The following is an 18,118-nucleotide window of genomic DNA, read 5'->3' as shown; positions in this document are numbered from 1 at the left end:
TTGTTCACCAAAAACAATAAAAGAAAGATGTCTTTCAGAAGGGATCTCACTCAATACTTCCTTGCTTACAGAGCTAGTGTAAAAAACAGATAATCTGCATTTCTGGCAATTTAAAATTATTTAAGATATTAGGAGCCTGTACTCTCTTCTACCCCAATTTTCTTTTCTTTTTTACCCTTCTCTTCCCTCCCCTATGGACAGCTGTATTGTCTTCTACCTGAAATTAAATTACACTTTGTAAATACCAGCTTTGTAAATAATTTGTCCAGTGGGCACTCTACTCTCTAAACCAGATATAAAAATGTCACAGGATGAAACTAATACTACATTGGCTATTTAATCAGTAGTGTGCAAGTTCTGACACAGCACCAAAACTTACCCCAGTTCAAACTTCATACATAAGCAAAAATAAAAACATAAAAGTTGGATACTGTTTAACTGATGTAAAAGATAATTTAAACTAGGAATTTTACCCAGCTCTACACAGAGAACCATGAAATCTGAGTCAAAGTTCAACATCTTTGCCTCTCACTTAGCTGGTCCACACAACAAGGGGTAAAGCTCCCCCAAAATTATAGGGGCAGATTGAACTTGGGTTATAAACTAACTTCAACTTGTTCAAAGTTGTTTATACTGTTTATATTCTTTAAAAGCATCTCAGTGCCATGCCTACATGCAGTAGTCATCAAAAACTAACACTAAAAGTAGCAAAAATTACAAGTTTGTGGCAGTATCTGGTCCTGAAACATCAAATAGATTATTTGTGCTTTCCAGGCTGAGGTTTTGTCTTCAGGGGAGTTGCAGTATCATAGTGCTGTCACACGAACTGGTCAAAAAAAGGCTGACTATACCACCCCAGTTTGGGCACTTTTCAAACAGGCAGGCTTGACTATCCGAAAGTAAATGCCAAAAAAAAAAAAAAAAAAACAACAAAAACCCATTAAAAACCATAATATACCCAAAAAAAGTAGAACATTAAAAAAAAAATCCCCAAACACAACAACAAGAACAAAATCACCACACAAAATCTAAACATGCAGAAAATCCACAAAAAAATGGCAGGGTGCACAAAAGCATATGCTAAAAGCATGCAAAAATTCTAAAAATGTTTTTACACATTTTTCAATGTGACGCATGTAGTAGATGCATGCCAAAAACTGTCATAAGCATACCAGATGCTAAAACACACTAAAATCATGACACAGGGGAAAAAAACGTGCAAAAACATGCAATAGATGCATGCCAAAAAATGCAAAACATACTCTGGGGGCTAAAACATGTTAAAGTGAGACACAGAAAAATGTGGGAAAATATGCTCTAGATGCATGCCCAACACTGTTAAAACTGCCAGAAGTGCTTCACACAAAAAACCTGCAAAGAATCAGCACTACATGCATGCCAAAACACACTAAACACTGGTGGGATGCTAAAACATGCACAACACAAGGAAAAAACATGCAAAAATATGTATGACAATAAACATACATGGAAAACAGGCATAACACATGGAAAACATGGACAAATACACACAAAAGCATGCACTACATGCATGCCAAAAAACACCAAGCATGCTGAACCAATATGGGAAAAACACAAAAAAACACATAGTAGCCAGATGAAAAAAAAAAAAAAAGCCAAACCCATGCTGGATGATAAAAGCACTTAAAAACATCTCATAGATGCACACCAGAAATACACCATCATCATCCTCTATGTTAAAAACCCACCAAAACATATTAGAAACAATGTGGCAATGGAAAACAACACTGCAGCAATGCCTCAGAAACAAGAAAAACATTCAAAAAAAAGGTGCAAAAACCTTGGGGGGAAAAAAAAAAACACCAAAAAAAACCAACCCCCCCAGAAACCCCCCCCCACTACACTAAAACAACTTGTAACCACCACAGAAAGGCCTTAATAACCCCAAAAGGGTTTTCAGACACTGAAAAGTCTGCCAAAAACACCTTAGAAACTGAGAAGCCTGCCCAAAACCACATCAAAAAAAAAGCAAGTGATAAACTCATGCTAAAAAAAAAATGGCAAATGTGTTGGAAGCTTAAAAACCCATTAAAATGCCCCATAATTGCACACAGTAGATGCATGCTAAACCACCACTAAATATACTGGACACACAAAAAAATTTCTTAAAAATCCACCGAAACTATGCACACAAAAAAGTCACCGAAGAAATCCTGGACAGAAATGGTATTGTAGCCATGCCCTGGGAACCAAAATCACACCTAAAAATGCACCAAATCCACACCAGAAACCTTGCCAAGAAAAGAAAGCATGTTAGCTGCATGCCAAAAAATGCCAAACATGCTGGACACTAAGCACCACGCAAAGTCCATACAAAAAAACCCAACCAAACATAGGCTGGATGCTTAAAAAAAAAAAACAAACAGAAAAATCAACTTGTAAACTCCATGGAAATGCCATAGTAACCCCAAAAAAACCTCACAAACAAAAAAATCCCACCAAAAACACCTTAGGAAACAAAAAGCCTGACAAAAAAATAAGACATCAAAAAGAGCATGTGGTAAATTCCTGCCAAAAAAATACCAAACATGTTGGATGCTTAAAAACATGTTAAAATTCCCAATAACTGCATGTAGCAGATGCACGTAAAGAAACACCAAACACACGTTGGATACTTAAAAAAAAAATCCACACTAAATAGCAGCACCAAACCTGTTTCACACAGTTAGCAACGCCTTAGAAACGCTCACAAAGCACACAGTAGGTATGTGCCAAAAAAATGTCAAACATGCTGGACACATGAAAAAATGCTGTAACATGCTTAAAAACCCACTCAAAATCATGTGGTATATGCATGAAAAAAAGCTACACCTAAGAAATACTGGACACCAAAAAAAAAAAAAAAAATCAAACAAAAAAACCCACGCCATGGCAATGCCTTAGGAAACAAAACCCACTCCAAGAAAAGCGCAGAATTCACACCAGAAACCTTGTCAAAGAAGAGAACACATAGTAGATGCTTGTCAAAAAACGCCAAAAGTTGGATGCTCCAAACCATACAAGGTACATACACAAAAAAAAAACCCACAAAAAAAGAAAAAACAATCCATTGGTTGGATGCTTAAAAAAACAGAACATGCTAAAACAACTTGTAAACACCATGGAAGTGCCTTAGTAACCCCAAAAACACATTAGAAACTGGAAAGCCTGTCAAAAACCACACCCAAAGAAGAGCACATGGTAGACACACATCAAAAAAGCACGAAACACATTTCTGAATGTCAGCAGTGCTACAGAAATGCCTTAGAAACACTCAAAAAGTAAGTGGTAGATGAATGCCAAAAAAAGGCCAAAGGTGTCAGACACTTAAAAACCCGCAAAAAAGTATGTGGCGTATGCACACCAAAAAAAATCCCAAATAAATTCCAGACACAAGGAACACCATAGTCATGTCTTAGGAACCATAAAACACAACACAGTGCCTGAAATCCACATCAGAAACCTTGCCAAAAAAAAACCCCAACATGTAGAGATGCGTGCCAAAAACCACCAAGCACCATGCTAGGTGGTAGGAAAAAAGCATAAGCACAGGCTGCATGCTTTAAAAAAAAAAAAAATACACTAGAACAACTCATAAATTCCATGGAAAAGCCTTAGTAGCCCTAAAAGCACATGAGAAACCAAAAAGTTCACCCAAAACCAAACTAAACCAAGACTGCATGGTGGATGCACGCAAAGAAATGCTAAACACTTCTTGGACACCTAAAAAAATGCCTCGGGAAAAAAAAAAGCCTCAAAAGCGCATAGCAGATGCACATCAAAAAGCACCAAACATGTTGGATGCATTAAAAAAAAAAATCTTGAAAAACACTTAAAAACCCGCTGGATATTGTGCAATGCATATATGTATGCCAAAAGAGCAACAGTTTATGCTGAACATAAAGAACATGCACTAAAAAAAAAATAAACAAACACCCACCACTTATTTTATAAAGACACCAGACCGCTAAAATAAAGTGTCGTAGGTGGAGTTCTATATGGAGTCATACCGCTTCACTGAAAATCCACCTATCGCTCATTCATGATGACATATGCATGAGGATTAATTTAAGACCTTTGGCTTTTAAGAGCTGATTACTTTTTGCCATGAATTTCTCATGTAAAGTCATAATTCCCTTATGGGTTGTTTTGGTGAAATAGTTAACTCCTACACATAAAACTGATCACAAAAGCCTAGCTGGATAAAATTGATAATTGCAATCAAATTTCTAAAATGAAAAATTCTTTTCTGCAACATCCACTTGATACTTTACTATAACGTATCACTAAAAATCAGACAGCTCATATACAAAAATCTTTGTTCACTGTTCAAGTGCTGTTCACAAAGCTAATATAGACTTTATGCTCCTGAAAACAGGGAATGTATGTTGTAAAGATATAGAACATATACATCAATAAATATTTGAGCTAATATCTCTTACATGGAAGGAAAGATATAACTACCTGTGTTAATATAATACCAGCACACCTACAAGTAAGACACAACAAACCAAAAAGTTGAGTAGGAAAAGCGCACAGAAAAGTTTCATGCAGCTGCAAAACAAGATGTATTTATAGATACTGAGTTATCAAAGAATTTCACAGCAAGTCAGGAAGAAGTTATGCTTACCAAATACTATCGCTTTGGCAAAAGGTGGAAAGAGTTCTGTATGTCTGCATAGGTTTTTATGAATTTGCCAGAGATCTTTGTGCAGTTTCTTAAAGTCACTGTATCTCTTCCAAACGACTATCTGAAGCAGAGAAAGGGGAGAGAAGTAAAAGTGAGGTTCATTGTTCACATAGTGTCACACCACAAACACATTTTTTAAGCAAATCAGACAGCTACCTTCAGCAACAATGTTTAACAAAAATATACAATCTGAACTGTCAACTGTAACAACTGTAAAAAAAATGGTCATTATCGGTCCCCAACCTCCACTTTGGTTAACAAAACTACAGTGCATAGAAAAAAATATTAAATAAAAGAAGGAAACAGAGAGTGCAAAGGCAGAACTGTTTCAGTCACACTGAGATCCAGAGCTACACAGGGAACCAGTAAGAGAGAAAAAAATGCCTAACAGTAGTGTTGCACCATCCAATGCTCAATAGCATGCTGTGCTTGGCACAGCTGCAGGTACAGGGAACAGGCACAACAGCAAGAGAAAATGAGGGAAGAGAAATCAATACAAGTAAGGGATTCTTAAGGACAACACAGTAAGCATCCAGGACTAAAAACCATCTCACTATTTATGGAAAATGCTGATCAGGTGTAAGTGGAAGCCCCCATTTTAAATGGTTTATTACTAATAACCCTGATCAAAAATTGAGCATGTCCTTTTTGTAATCTAGACAAAATCTCCAATTTCAGGAATGCAAAGAGAGCACTGGTTCATTACACTAGTTTTTCCTGATTCATCCTTTCCAGAAAGTAGTAGTCATCTCCCAAGTGGGTATCTACCTTATCATTCCTCCATCCCATTCTTTTTATTATTTCAATTCAAGGAAGGAGGAAAACCCAACAGGAAAATTAGGCCAAGGAAGGAACTGAGCAACAAAATTTACACTGACTGCTAACAGGTTTGTATCAGGATGGAAAAAATGAACACAGACATTTTATATCTTGGCCTCATTTTTGGTCAGACTCACTAAGTGATCATAATAAACCTCGACACTAATATAAAGTGTTAAAGTAGAACAGGGAACCAAAAAAAAGAGAGAGAGGCTGCAATACATTCAGCAGTTGAATCCAGTGTTCCATCAGTTGTGTCTCAATTAGCTTAATACAACTATCCACCATTTAAAAGAGTCCAAACATTTCTGACTGATTTAACAGGACACCTTCTCATGAGCAATCATAACTGAAAAACTACTTTTTGCAAGCAAACCACATTTAGACCTAAGTAAAAGGTTTTGGAGGGTTGTGTTGTCATTGCTGCTGCTTTGTTGGAGTTTTGGAGTGTTGGGGTTTTTTTAAACACTAAGGTCAGAAGCCTTCTAAATTTCAGCAGATACAAGTCCTACCTACAGAACAATGCAGATATAAGGTAACAGGACTGTTAACAGTAGATATGCAAACTTTAATATGGCTACACGCCATCCACCTTATAGACTTAGCCATACTGGAACTAGCAGTCCTGCTTCAGCCCTGCCTATTGTTCATTTCCAGGTCTCCGTTACAACTAGTACTTGGTACTCCAGTTGTGTCTGGAGTTGCCCAGACAAGGAAAAAAAATCTGAATAATTTTTCCGTGCTGTACTTCCGTCTAATCCAATATCCAGAAAGTGAATGATTAGCACTTGTTTGTGTGTGCGTGTGCACACAGAACATAAAATTCCTTCAGATGGTGAAATCTTGAAACATTACTGTACTGTCAATACTTGTAGACAATGTGAAAAGCCAACAGAAAAATAAGAGCATAAGAATCTGTTTCACTAAAAAAGTATCATTTTTTACTGCTGCAAGTGATCTCCCGATAGCCAGGAGAAAAAAAAAATATCCATAAATAGCTTCCACAGCAAAAGCAGTCAAGGTCATCCTAAAACCTTTCACAAGCTCATGGAAACCATGCCTTTGCATGCATGCGGCTCAGCAAAGTTAGCAAAGTTCCCACTCTAACATTCTCATTAGAAATCAGATTTGGAGGAAGGACATATTGTACTTTGAGGCCCAACGAAGCACAGCAAGTATATCATAAAACATATGTTAGACTTGTAATGCAATAAGGTGCTTGTAATGGCTAGAGCCAGTAGATCTCTATTAACTCACGCAACTCATCTGTATCACAATGTACAACACTTTCTCCTCTGTGAATAAGTAAGACCAAAAAAAACCACAAGACTACCCTAGCTACAACTGCCTCACATGCCATGTGGCCACCATCCATCCACAGAAGCACAGATATTAAGTCCACTAGCCTTTCTGTATCTATTAACTCCTCCACACACAACTTCACATTAACTTCTTTTATCCTTTTGAGAAGAAAGCCCTTACAAGGTTATCTTCCTTCCTGCCCCAGCAACAACAGTTGAGGTTATCTTGAACTGTAGTTGGCTGCAGTGAGCGAGATGCTGTATTAAAGGCTTGTATCCCAAAGGGCAATTAAAAGAGGTGACAGAACACTGGCACGCAGAGTTAAGGTCATAGTACACAGTCTTATGTACAGTTGTACATACGTAATGTATGTATTACATCACAGTAGTGATGTTAAAAGAGACTTCTGAATGAGTAGGCAGGCACACCTAAGTGGTCATGTACAGGTGCAGGAATGGGGTTGCACGAGACAGATCGTAAAGCAAGAGGGTGATTGTGTGCACCAAAACTTTGGCTACTGAACTTATAACTGAGTATTATGGAAAACTGAGGGAAATTTACTTTCAGTGGGAACAGGTTAGGAGCATATTCTTTTTCTTTCAAAGACTGTCCACAATTCTTCTTCTATCATAGGAAGCCAGTATAACAGAAAATCTGCAAACATATGTGGGTTTCGGACTACAACTAATCCTCATGGCAACTACCATATAGGATATTCCTTTTACTAACTAGGTACTTTCAGATGCTTGCTTGTAACAGAATCACACCAAACCTAACATTCTATCACATACAAAATAATTGATTTGATAAAAAGAAGGGTGGAAAAGGGCAATCAGCAACAAGTTCATAGCACATTCATATCTTCTTGTGGACTAGATTTTGTCGAATCCTGCATGGCTAACATACAGCCACAGATCAAAGCAATGACCAAAGCAATGACTGAAAGATGTGGTTCTGCTATTGTTTCAAAACTACTTAAAGTATATTCATGCAATACTCTAGCTGAAAGACACTTACAATGTATTTTTCTGATGAATGGCTCATCAACAGCTGCTATAAAGTGTTTTTCCCACAAACGAAGATTAAGGTAATGGCAGTATATGCTCATGAATAGGTTCAATTCAGGAGCCTCCCTGGAAAAGGTGAACATCAAGCTACAAACTCCAGTAATGCAATTCTAAAACTAGATCCATGATATTCACTGATTCTGATAGGCTGTTTTAATCTTATATAGATTTAAAAAATGCAAAAAGCATGAATGCTCATGTTTATCTGATTCTCAAGATTTCAAAGAAGGATGCAACAAAGGGGTGTATTAGCCAATTCTCACCTCTGCCAAGCCACTAATCAGTAACTCATGTTTGACCAGAGATGCAATGAATTCATTTATGGGCTCTTCTTTCATCAACTATCCAGGTTCTCCTCAACTGTAGTAAGAGACTGCACCAGAAATTGAACATATGCATATGTTACACAATGTCTGAAAAGCCATAAGGTTGTGCTTTTGAAGGACGATTTTGCATGTACATAGTATAATAGTATCAATGTCAAGTCATCAGTCCAGAAGAAATCAAGAGGGAAAAGCAGGTTTTTAAATCTAAAAAAAAAAAAAAAAAAACCCAAAACCACAACAACCAAACCCACAGACATGTGATGTATTTTTTTGTCTCAATACAGTGGTTCCTGATAGTCTTTTGAGGTATTAAAGAGGCACAAGAATACGGCAGACCCTTATTCACAGCCTTTTTGCAAGAGGCAAAGAGTAAGAAATTTTAAAGTTTTATCAAAGCATATCACTGGAAAATATTTAAGGAGCCTCAGAAAGAGAGAGGCATAATATATGACTTGCAGTCTAATCTCTCTCAACCACTCCTATGCTCCTCCATTTTCTCTCTTCACTAATAGACAGTAATGATGTAGGCGTTTCAGTGAAGTATTGGTTAAAGAGGAAAAGAGTACCTACAGCTGAGACTTAAGACTTGGATTGTGGACTGATCTCTAATTTTACCAGTAGGAGTTAAGTAACCATCAATTTGCCAATTCCAGCCCTGAGAAAAGAGCTTGCAAAGTTATCAAAGCAGTTTTGTCATCAAAAGACACTTTACTCTCTAAGACTTTGTTTCAAGTCACGATTCATCACTGAGGGCAGAATTGCAACATGTTACGCTGGCTACTGTTTTCAACTATGAAAGCTGAAGACAAATAGAAACATAAAAAAACGGTTTGCTCAATTACAATGACAAAACACAGAAATTGCTAAATTACATCAAAGATGCATCAAAAAGGCATAGTGTGATACACAAAGACATTTGCACAAGTTTAAACTGTTACCTCCTGGACATCCTCTGGATTTTTCCTGGAAACAATCTGAAAAGCAAAACAAAAAACTATATAAGTGCTTGGATTTTCAGTTTGGAAGTTAAAGAGTAACATACAATGATTTGTTGCTGAAGAGAAAAATCTGGAAAAAGGCTAACGGTTGCATGTTCCTCTGCACTCAGAAATGTTTTCATTTAGTTGTAGAGAAGTCTAATATCCAAATACAACACGGTGTGGTATTTTAGCAGCAGAGTCAATCGCTGTGATTAGAAATAAAGACGTACATTCCAGGCAAAATGGCACAGAAGGCATCTCACAAAACAAAGCTACATAGAGCACATCCCCCATCATCTTTCCCATCTCTTCCTATTAATTCATAGAAGGGCCACATTACTCCCAGTAAGCGGAGCTAATTAAGGTTACTTGGCTTAATACAAGCTGCACACAACCTCACTGTGAATGTGGGGTTTTGCATTTACTAAGACAGTATTTCCACTTTACTTACAGCCATCGATGTGCACACCACACGTCTGACTCTATTCTTGTGTATTTATTTCTCCTTAAACACTCTTTGTCTAATTAATTATAAATGACATTGTCCAGAGGAAAACTGCCATGAAAATGAGGCTTGGCTACACACCATAAAGAAGCCTGTATTTTGTCAGGATATTTTTCTTTAAATAAATATTGATCACAAAAGCCTTTGTAATCCAAATTCTGTATTGGACTTATAAAGAGCAGTAAGAGCATATCCACACAAACAAACAAATCAAATAAAGACATCTTTAATTCATATCTGCAATTATCTTGTGTAAGTCAGTATATCCTTCATTATAACTCAGCCAAAGCTGTTTAACAAAATAATTAGCCTATTGTTAGCTAAAGCAAAATAGGGCATTTGCAATCCAAACTGAGACTCTCCACACACTGACACACCCCAGAATAATTAATGCTGTGAATAGGTGATGCATATAGGCAAGAGCAGGAGTCCACGCTCCTTGCACCCCAGGGACTAAAACATCATCCCACTGTACCACAAGCACCACACTGCTGTTGCTCTAAGATGGAAGTCACTGAATCTACACTTTCCTCTCGCTAAGTAACAGTAACATACCCCTCTGTACTCCCCACAAACTAGCTCTCTTCCACCCTTTCATTTTTCAAGAATCCTTGTCAAAGCCTCTCAGATTTCATAACATCAGTTTACTACATAGCCCAATCACTGTAATCTTTCACACATTTTGGAGGACACAGACAACAGAGAAGTGTTACCTTCTCTAGCAACCTCCCACAAGACCTAAAACATTTTCCTTCACAAGTCTAAGTTCTTTCTCTCACCTTGCACATCAAAGTCCTCTTCTTCCAGCGTAGTCTACATTGACAAAACCTTCCTCAACTTTTCCTCACTCTTGAGTAATCTAACATTTGGCAACTTTACCAAATTTTAACCTTGGCAGCTGTTGCTCCTTCATTCACTACCAGGCAGTTCATATGTACAACTGGTGAAATATTTCTAACCTTCTTTTCTAATAGCTGGCATACTTGATGTAAGGAGCCTGTAGAGCTGGGGGAAGAAGATATCATAGGCATGGCTACACATCACAGAACACCAAAGGGCACACAGCAACTGCTTTGCTTTGCAGTTCACCTTTAGTTAAAGCCCTGCAACAGTTTTGGCAGCTAGGTAAGTTACCAGATGGGCAGAAGGAGACCCAGAGAGATGAGTAATTACCCAGCCAGTTAGTAAGAATCTGGAATAAAACCCAGAGGCCCTGTTTCACACTTGTTCTAATGTTACATTGCCTTCTATATCTACCAGTCATGCCAACTTTAAGTCACTATGTAATAATTTATGTGTTGTCCTACTTTGTTCTTCATATCCTTTTCTGAAGGTCAACCTCAGAAGAGGTCTGCCCCTTCAATCCAACTCACAATCAACCTCGAGACTTGGCAAAGATGATCCAATCCCTCAGTTTTTTAGTGCACTTTTTTAATCCTCCCCCAAGGATCAATGCAGTCAGATCCTTCTGCAAATCTGTAACACCAGCAACTTTAATCTATTTTTTAAAATATCATTAGGATACCCACCAATAAGCAACGCATAATTACTGCATTAAGCTCTGAAAACGGAGATCCTACAAGGATCCTCACCAAAGTATTTCAGATTATCCTGTTTCTTGACTGACCTGCTGATATCCAATATAACTCATTAGAAATTTAATTATCTTTACTAATTGTAATCTTCTATGTTATATGAACTTTTATTAGTGGCCTATATTTTCCGACACTTCTTGTATCACAACTTGTTGATATCTATCTCTTTCTGTTCTTTAGACTTTAGAAATGGATATAAAAAAGCCAATATTCATTTAATCTTGTCAGCACTTACAATTATTTCACAGTTTACAAGTAAATAAAACATGTATTCTCTGGTATACAGACAAAACCTTTAAGGAAAACCCGCAATAAGGATAGACCACCTTAGCACTCAGAAGAGACTGCATGGGTAGTTGTGCCTTTGGGCACACGTTTAGGACACACTAAACAAGTGCTTTCTCATCCATGATTATTAATCTATTGTTACATTGGAACAGAAAGTTCCTTTAACTTCATTTCACAAAGGATTGACTCATACACCACTGAAAGGAACCTGAAATCTCCACTAGCACATACTAACTACCCTAGATCTCAGCCAGAAGGTTATGCAACACAAAGGGAAGATCCACCTCACTTTTTTCCTGGCGGTCCCCCAAAGCTGCTGAGCATCAGATCAGCAAATACAGCTGTAGTGCTATGATATCAACCATGAAGCCAGATCACTGCAGGAACAGGAGGGAGGAATAGGAGGAAAGAAAAAGGGAGGGTAATAGATATGTACATTGAATTCTTTTTAAATCATTTTGTTCAGCTTCTAACTCCCCAAATCCTCACTTCAAGTGCTACATAACAGATTATCAGATAGAGCCCTACTCAAACAAAAGTTATTTATACTTCTACATTTGCGAGTGCAAAGCATCCCTTGCTGCATGAAATATTTTTTCACTTTGAGGATTTTAGGTATCAAAACACACTGAAGAATAAATGAACTCTGGTTAGCTCAGTTTAATTCGTACAGCTCACAGACTGATCAGCTCCTTGCTCTGTCCTAAATCATGTCCAGCCGGCACACTGCCTGATTCTGCACTGCCTTACTTCGAAAAGTACCAGAGCATCTACAACTTATGGGACATGGAGAAAGGGTGCCATTTCTCACTAGTTAACCACAACTTGCTTTTCAACAATTCTGCATAAACCAAAATATCACAGAGCATTTTAACTGTCTTTAGCCAGTAAGAACAAAGTCACCAGAGTAAAATAAGCAGAAGCCTTGTCTCATTCCTATTACTTGCTATCGCACTGACACAACTTTTAAAACACACACATAGATTTAACCTATCATGAGCTCCTACAGAAACATGTGATTGCACTCTTTTCCTCCTTGCCTCTATCTCAGGAAAGGTTTTTTAGATTAAAACATCATAGGGAAAAACAACTTTTTTTTTTTTTAAGACTTCATTTTATTGGACTAAACATGTTTTAAGCACATCCCATATTTGTGTTTGGTGGATTTGTATACATATATTTGACAAAAAATAATTTAAAAAAAAATAATTTCACAAGGCACACAAAGTGATTATAGTCAAACAACCTGAGCACCACAATATACATACACATACTGAATGCTGTATTCTTTGAATGAAGGGAAGGCTGTGTGTAAACATACATTGCTCTCATGGGCAGACCTACAACTGCAGTAACTACAAGATCAGAGGTCATTTAAATAAACCCTGTACCTCTATGACACTTTCTGAAGCTCTCAATATATCCCACCATACATGTGACCTGAACTCCCACCCCTTTTCCACTATCTCTACATTTACTCACTCCCCTCCCTTTTTGACTTAAATAGGGAAGTGTAGAAGAAAAGAAAGCAAGAAAATTCCCTGGGGGAACAGAAGGAGCTTCCAACAAAACCAGCACCAAGCCAGCTTTCCCAATACCCAGTTATCTGCTTCAACTCTTCTCCTTCTCCTACTAGGCCTCTCTTAGTTACCCAGACACTCTTCTGCCCAAACGGAGTTGAACCCTAGGCACCCACAGCCCTTAAGAAAGCAGCTGTCTGTATATTCTTCAACTCAAACAGCCCTGCACTTGCAGCGCAGGCGTGCTGTACCTACATACTCTGCTCCCTCATTATTCCTCCAGAGCTGACTGCTCTGTGGGGCAGGCAGGAAGACAGAGCAATTCACCTGTAACGTATCCGAGAGATCTAGGGGAGAAGAGGGGGGAAAAAAGAAAGACGAGTTGTTTGGTTTTAAGCTATTCTCCTACGCCCTGCAACAAACTGGAGAGAAATTTACGGTTAAATGTAAAGCGCGTTTGAGGCAATCACAGCGTCAAGTGAAGCTACAAGTTTGCAGGAGGCGACCGAGGCTCAGCTCGGGAGAGGCCGCCGTACCCGAGCCTTCCCTCCCTCCCACCCACCCGTGTCCCTGAGAGGGGTCTCCACGTCGCGACGGGCCCGATCCGCGCAGGGCGCTCCAGGATGCCCACGGGCAGCCCAGCCGCAGGCTCTATTCCGCGCACAGCGGCAGCTTTAAGGCCGGGCCCGGGGAGCTGAGGATGCGAGGGGCAGGGCGGCGGCCCACGGCGGCCCACGGCGGCCCGGGCAGCCGGCACGGAGGGGGCGGGGGCGGGGGCGGGGGCGGGGGCCGGGGCCGGGGCCCGGGCCCGGCCGGGCGCTGACTCACCCGCGCCGTGACCTTGTAGACGGTGTGCCCGCGGGGGTGCCGCCGCGGCTCCGTCACCGTGTAGAAGCGGGCCAGGTCCCCGCCGCGCTCCCGCGGGCTCAGCATGCTGCCCCCCGCCGCAACGCCGCCAAGGCCGCCGCGCCGGGCCCCGACCCAGGCGGAAGCGGCGCCCAGGAACGCCCCGCCCCGCCCGGGCGGTGCCGGGGCCCGTCCGGGCCCGCCCCGCCGCGGGGAGCCCCGCCCGCCGGGTAGCGCGGCGGCAGGGAGGGCCCTGCCCGGGTGTCCGGTGGGTGTTCCGTGGGTGATGCCTAGCCGGGTGTGGCGGCGGGGCCGAGGCTGAGCCAGGGCGCTGGCCGGGCCTGGCCGGGCCCTCTCCCTCTCCCGCCGCTTCCAGCTGCCGCCTTGAGTATCCCCGGTTCCCAGCAGGCAGCTTGGATGTGGCCGCCTTCTCCGGAGCCTGAAAGTCTGCGTGGCGTGGATGAGGCCAAGGTGTCACGGTCAAATCATCCCTGCGGCGGCCCAGCCCGGCTCCAGGCGCCCTACTCGGGGGCGGTTCAGGGACTCTTGCCCTCAGCAGCGCCCGCCGCCCCGTTTCTAACACAGGCACCCCACGGCCTTCCCTTGACAGAGTAAGTACTGGCTCCCAGCCTGTGCCGTGGGCTGTTTCGAGATACGCTGCCCTAAATCTAAAGGCCTGTAACTCTGAAGTGACTCGCGGATTTTGAAGAGGAACATTAACAGAAAGCAAGTTTGATGGTTACTGAATCTCCATGTTTTGTTTCACGTCTTCTCCAGGTTCTTTAAGCTGTAGCTGGACTTCTCCCTGCAGATGGGCTCTGGTGTGCACAACACTTCCGTGTGAGGAAACTCTCCAGGGTTTGAGGTGCATTGCTTCAGTCCAAAGGAGCGCAACATTGCGCTGCAAGACGTTCTCCTTTCATGGATTCATAAGATTGCACGTACCTTCAGTTACTTGGCTGTCGTGGGATCTGTACCAACACAGATCTATACAAATACAGATAACTCTTCAGATTATATGAATTGTTAAGATTATTTTCTCTTTTTTTTATCACTGTTATTTAATTCATTTAATAGTGGATGTTAAAAAATCAGCTTTTCGTTACCAGGTTATTAATATCTCTGATCTCATGCAGGTCTTTGACATAAAGAAAAATACTTAATTGCGTTTGTTTGTAAAAGACAAGAGTCTTGTCCTGGAGCTCATGGTAAGCAAGTGCCTCCTTTGAGGATGATTGAACTGCATCATATGTTGGGATTCAAGAGGACTTCCTGCGAGAGAATGGACATGTGAGCAATCCTGCGTGAGAACAAGACTGATAAGAGCCTCAGCCAAGCAAGAATGCCATAAGGATGTGACCCTGAATGAGGGGGGAGAAACTTGACGAGATAACCCCCGGAAGGGGTTGGGATGGAAGAGGAAGTTACCCAAGGCAGGAAGCCTGGCAAGGCTGATGGGGCACTTTTTATCCAATCATAAGAAGGTTTAAAGCGCGGGCTAAATTAACTGTCCAGTCTTGAGGACTTGTACTGCATGTTACTCACATGTGCGGGAGAACATTATAAAAGGGCTTTCTTAGTTGTAATAAACGGGCATTGCTTGATCACATTGGTCATGTGCGTGCTCAGCTTTCCCGCACATCATGAATCTTTACAACATTCCCAGTTATAGCTATGTAAATGAAAGCTCTTCTTCTATAAACACATTTAGTTTCTGAGTTCCTGAACATATTGAATTCTACAGATCTGGAAGCACAAGCCCACCTTTGAGTCCTTCTAAGCAGTTTCAGTGTGATGCTGTTTGGCAGTACTGCCAGAGTTTCACCTCTTCCTTATTCCTAGTGATTACAAGATTAATGTTACTCTTAATTTGGACACTGCCCTCACTCAATTCTTATCTCATTATAATGGGAATTCCAACCAGCATACCAGAAGCAAGTAGGTCCTGCAACCATGCAGAGTCGGGGAAACAGGCATGAGTGGACTAGCTGTTTCCCTCCTGTGGCTGGTCTGGCAGAAAAGAGTTGATTTGACAACCCCAGAGAAGCCAGCAAAATCATGACAGAGCAGCATCAAATGGTCATGTTCTAGCATCCAGAGACAGCTGCTTCTTTGAATAGTGCTATCCTGGAGAAAGGTCGTTTTCTGTGGGAGAACACAATGACTCTTCCTAACATGTCATCGGGCAGAAACAGTCCAAATGTGAGTTTTATAACATCCTGCCTCTCAATTTTTTTTAATCACTTTGACATTCCCAGCTATCAAGTTGCTAGAAAGATTGTTTATCCTTTTTATGTCTATGAATTGCTTGATAGGTCTAGTCTATTTTGCATAGGGAACATTTTCTTAAGAAATGGGGAAGAGGGCATTGCCACAGAAGAAGAGTGTGTCTTTTACATTTTTTGACAAGGTGTTGGTACATCTAACTTCATGGAAGTAACTATCAAAAGGAGCACCTCAGAGATAATTTGGTCTTGATCATCAGTCTTCCAAAGTAAGTTTCTAAGTTCCAAAGCTAAAGATACCCAAAAGATAGCAACTGTGTTCTTACACCAACAATGATGCAGTTGATGTTTCACTGAAAGATGCTTTCCAAGAAGAGATCTTCTGTTTAGAGTAATTTTAATGTACAAATGCGGGGACATAATCTTTGTACAGATCTGTACAAAAACGTTTGTTCAGATCTGAAATGAAGGGGTTGGACAGAACGATCTCACAGATATTTTTTTATTCTCATCTTCCTAATTTTAGCTGTAGGAAGGTTGCAGCTACTCAGATGTAGTGGCATCACATACAAAAACCAAATAGCTGGTTGAAAATACACTTGCTCCGGTAAAAAGGAAACATTTTCTAACATGGTATACTAATTACTTGATACATCATGTAGCTTGTGTAACCTTCTAGTATAATAACATGCTTAGACAACCAGTTCTGGTATAAATTTGCTTATGAAGCAGCATCCGATTGTAACATTTCATAAGATGTGCTTAGTTTTGTGGGTTTTGTTTTTTTTTTTTGAGAGCAATCAGTGGGACTGAAGCCATCATTGACTAATCCCTGATGAATTATATAATAGATCTCATTTAAATTTTAATAGCCAACTGATGCATCTTCTGAAAAAAAAAAAAAAAATCCCTCTTGAAATGTCGCCTAACTCAAAAGTCAGGAATTTGATGGCAATAGGAAGGGAGGAGAAGCAGTAGGAGTAGAGAACAAGACAGAGAAGAATATGTTGCAACTTTGCAACTTTATACCTCCATGGCTGAACCAAGAAGGACAACAAAATTATCAGATATATGGAATAGCTTCTTCATGCGGAACAGTGGAGTAGCCTGAGATTTGTCAACATGGAAACAGAAATAACATGAGGGGACATGATAGTGGTCCATGAAATCATGAGTGGCACGGAGGAGATGGGTGGGGATGGACTGTTTTCTCTCTCTTAATGCAAAAACTAGAGGCCAGTGAAGCTGGTATGAATGAGGTCATAAAATTAATAATAATAAAATAGTACTTCACATAAAGAGTGCTAGACCTGCAGAACTCTTGTCAAAGGATGTTGCTGATGCAGAAAGTTTGCAAATTCAAGTACTTGGGGGAAGAGAGAGTCACTGAGAATAACTAAAGAGACAAACACAACAGGCATAGGAAATCTACTGAGCTGAAAACAACTAGAGGCAGGGAGAGTGTTCATTTGAAGTTTGCCCAGCTCCTGCACATCTCTAGGCATCTGCTGCTAACTGCTTTTACAAAGAGGAAACTGAGCTCAGTGGACCATTGATCTGAACAACCATGGCTGTTCTTATGTGCAGTATAATCAATCAAAACATCCCTCAGTGAGTCAGTAGGCCTGCATTCACTAGGGAGTTTCAAAAGCTCAAATGACTCATAAAATAATTTGGCTTCTGGTTACAAATCAGAATTTGGAGATACCTGTTTTGAAGAATATCTCTTAACATGGTATAGCCAACCTAGATGCACAAAATAATAATTAGAGGAGAGTAAACAGTCTGCAATTAAGTGTTACTGGCTTATTAAGACTTTCCTAGGTCAAGGCAAGAAACAATAGCAACATTGAGATGAGAAACAATTTGCATCATATCAATAGGTTAATCTTTTTCTTTCATTTTGTCTGTTATACAATTCACTTTTATGCTTATTG

General features: G+C 40.3%; 1 protein-coding gene and 1 long non-coding RNA gene across 11 annotated transcripts in view; one reads left to right on the top strand and one right to left on the bottom strand.

The window, feature by feature from the left end:
- RPS6KC1 (ribosomal protein S6 kinase C1) overlaps positions 1-14,118 on the bottom strand; it is a 92,248-nt gene extending 78,130 nt beyond the window's left edge. For 7 of the 10 annotated variants that reach the window (XR_012632919.1, XR_012632920.1, XM_074897196.1 and 4 more), the window contains exons 1-3: positions 13,939-14,118; positions 9,161-9,196; positions 4,649-4,769 (exon numbers count right to left, since the gene is read on the bottom strand). Coding sequence is in view for 8 of the 10 variants with exons in the window: in XM_074897196.1 (XP_074753297.1) it covers positions 4,649-4,769; positions 9,161-9,196; positions 13,939-14,043 (262 nt within the window). In the remaining 2 variants the exon portion in view is untranslated. Of the gene's footprint in view, positions 1-4,648; positions 4,770-7,846; positions 7,963-8,159; positions 8,270-9,160; positions 9,197-13,938 lie in introns of all 10 variants that reach the window. The other 3 variants (XM_074897197.1, XM_074897199.1, XM_074897200.1) reach the window with 3 other exon arrangements.
- An 11-nt stretch (positions 14,119-14,129) lies between these two features.
- LOC141956488 (uncharacterized) lies at positions 14,130-15,561 on the top strand. The gene is made up of 2 exons (XR_012632921.1): positions 14,130-14,567; positions 14,734-15,561. It is a non-coding gene; the product is annotated as an uncharacterized LOC141956488 (long non-coding RNA).
- Positions 15,562-18,118: the final 2,557 nt, after the last annotated feature.

This window comes from Athene noctua, chromosome 1 (assembly GCF_965140245.1).
Source record: "Athene noctua chromosome 1, bAthNoc1.hap1.1, whole genome shotgun sequence".
In the NCBI taxonomy this organism is placed as follows: Eukaryota; Metazoa; Chordata; class Aves; order Strigiformes; family Strigidae; genus Athene; species Athene noctua.
This window is presented reverse-complemented; position numbering and strand designations above follow the sequence as displayed.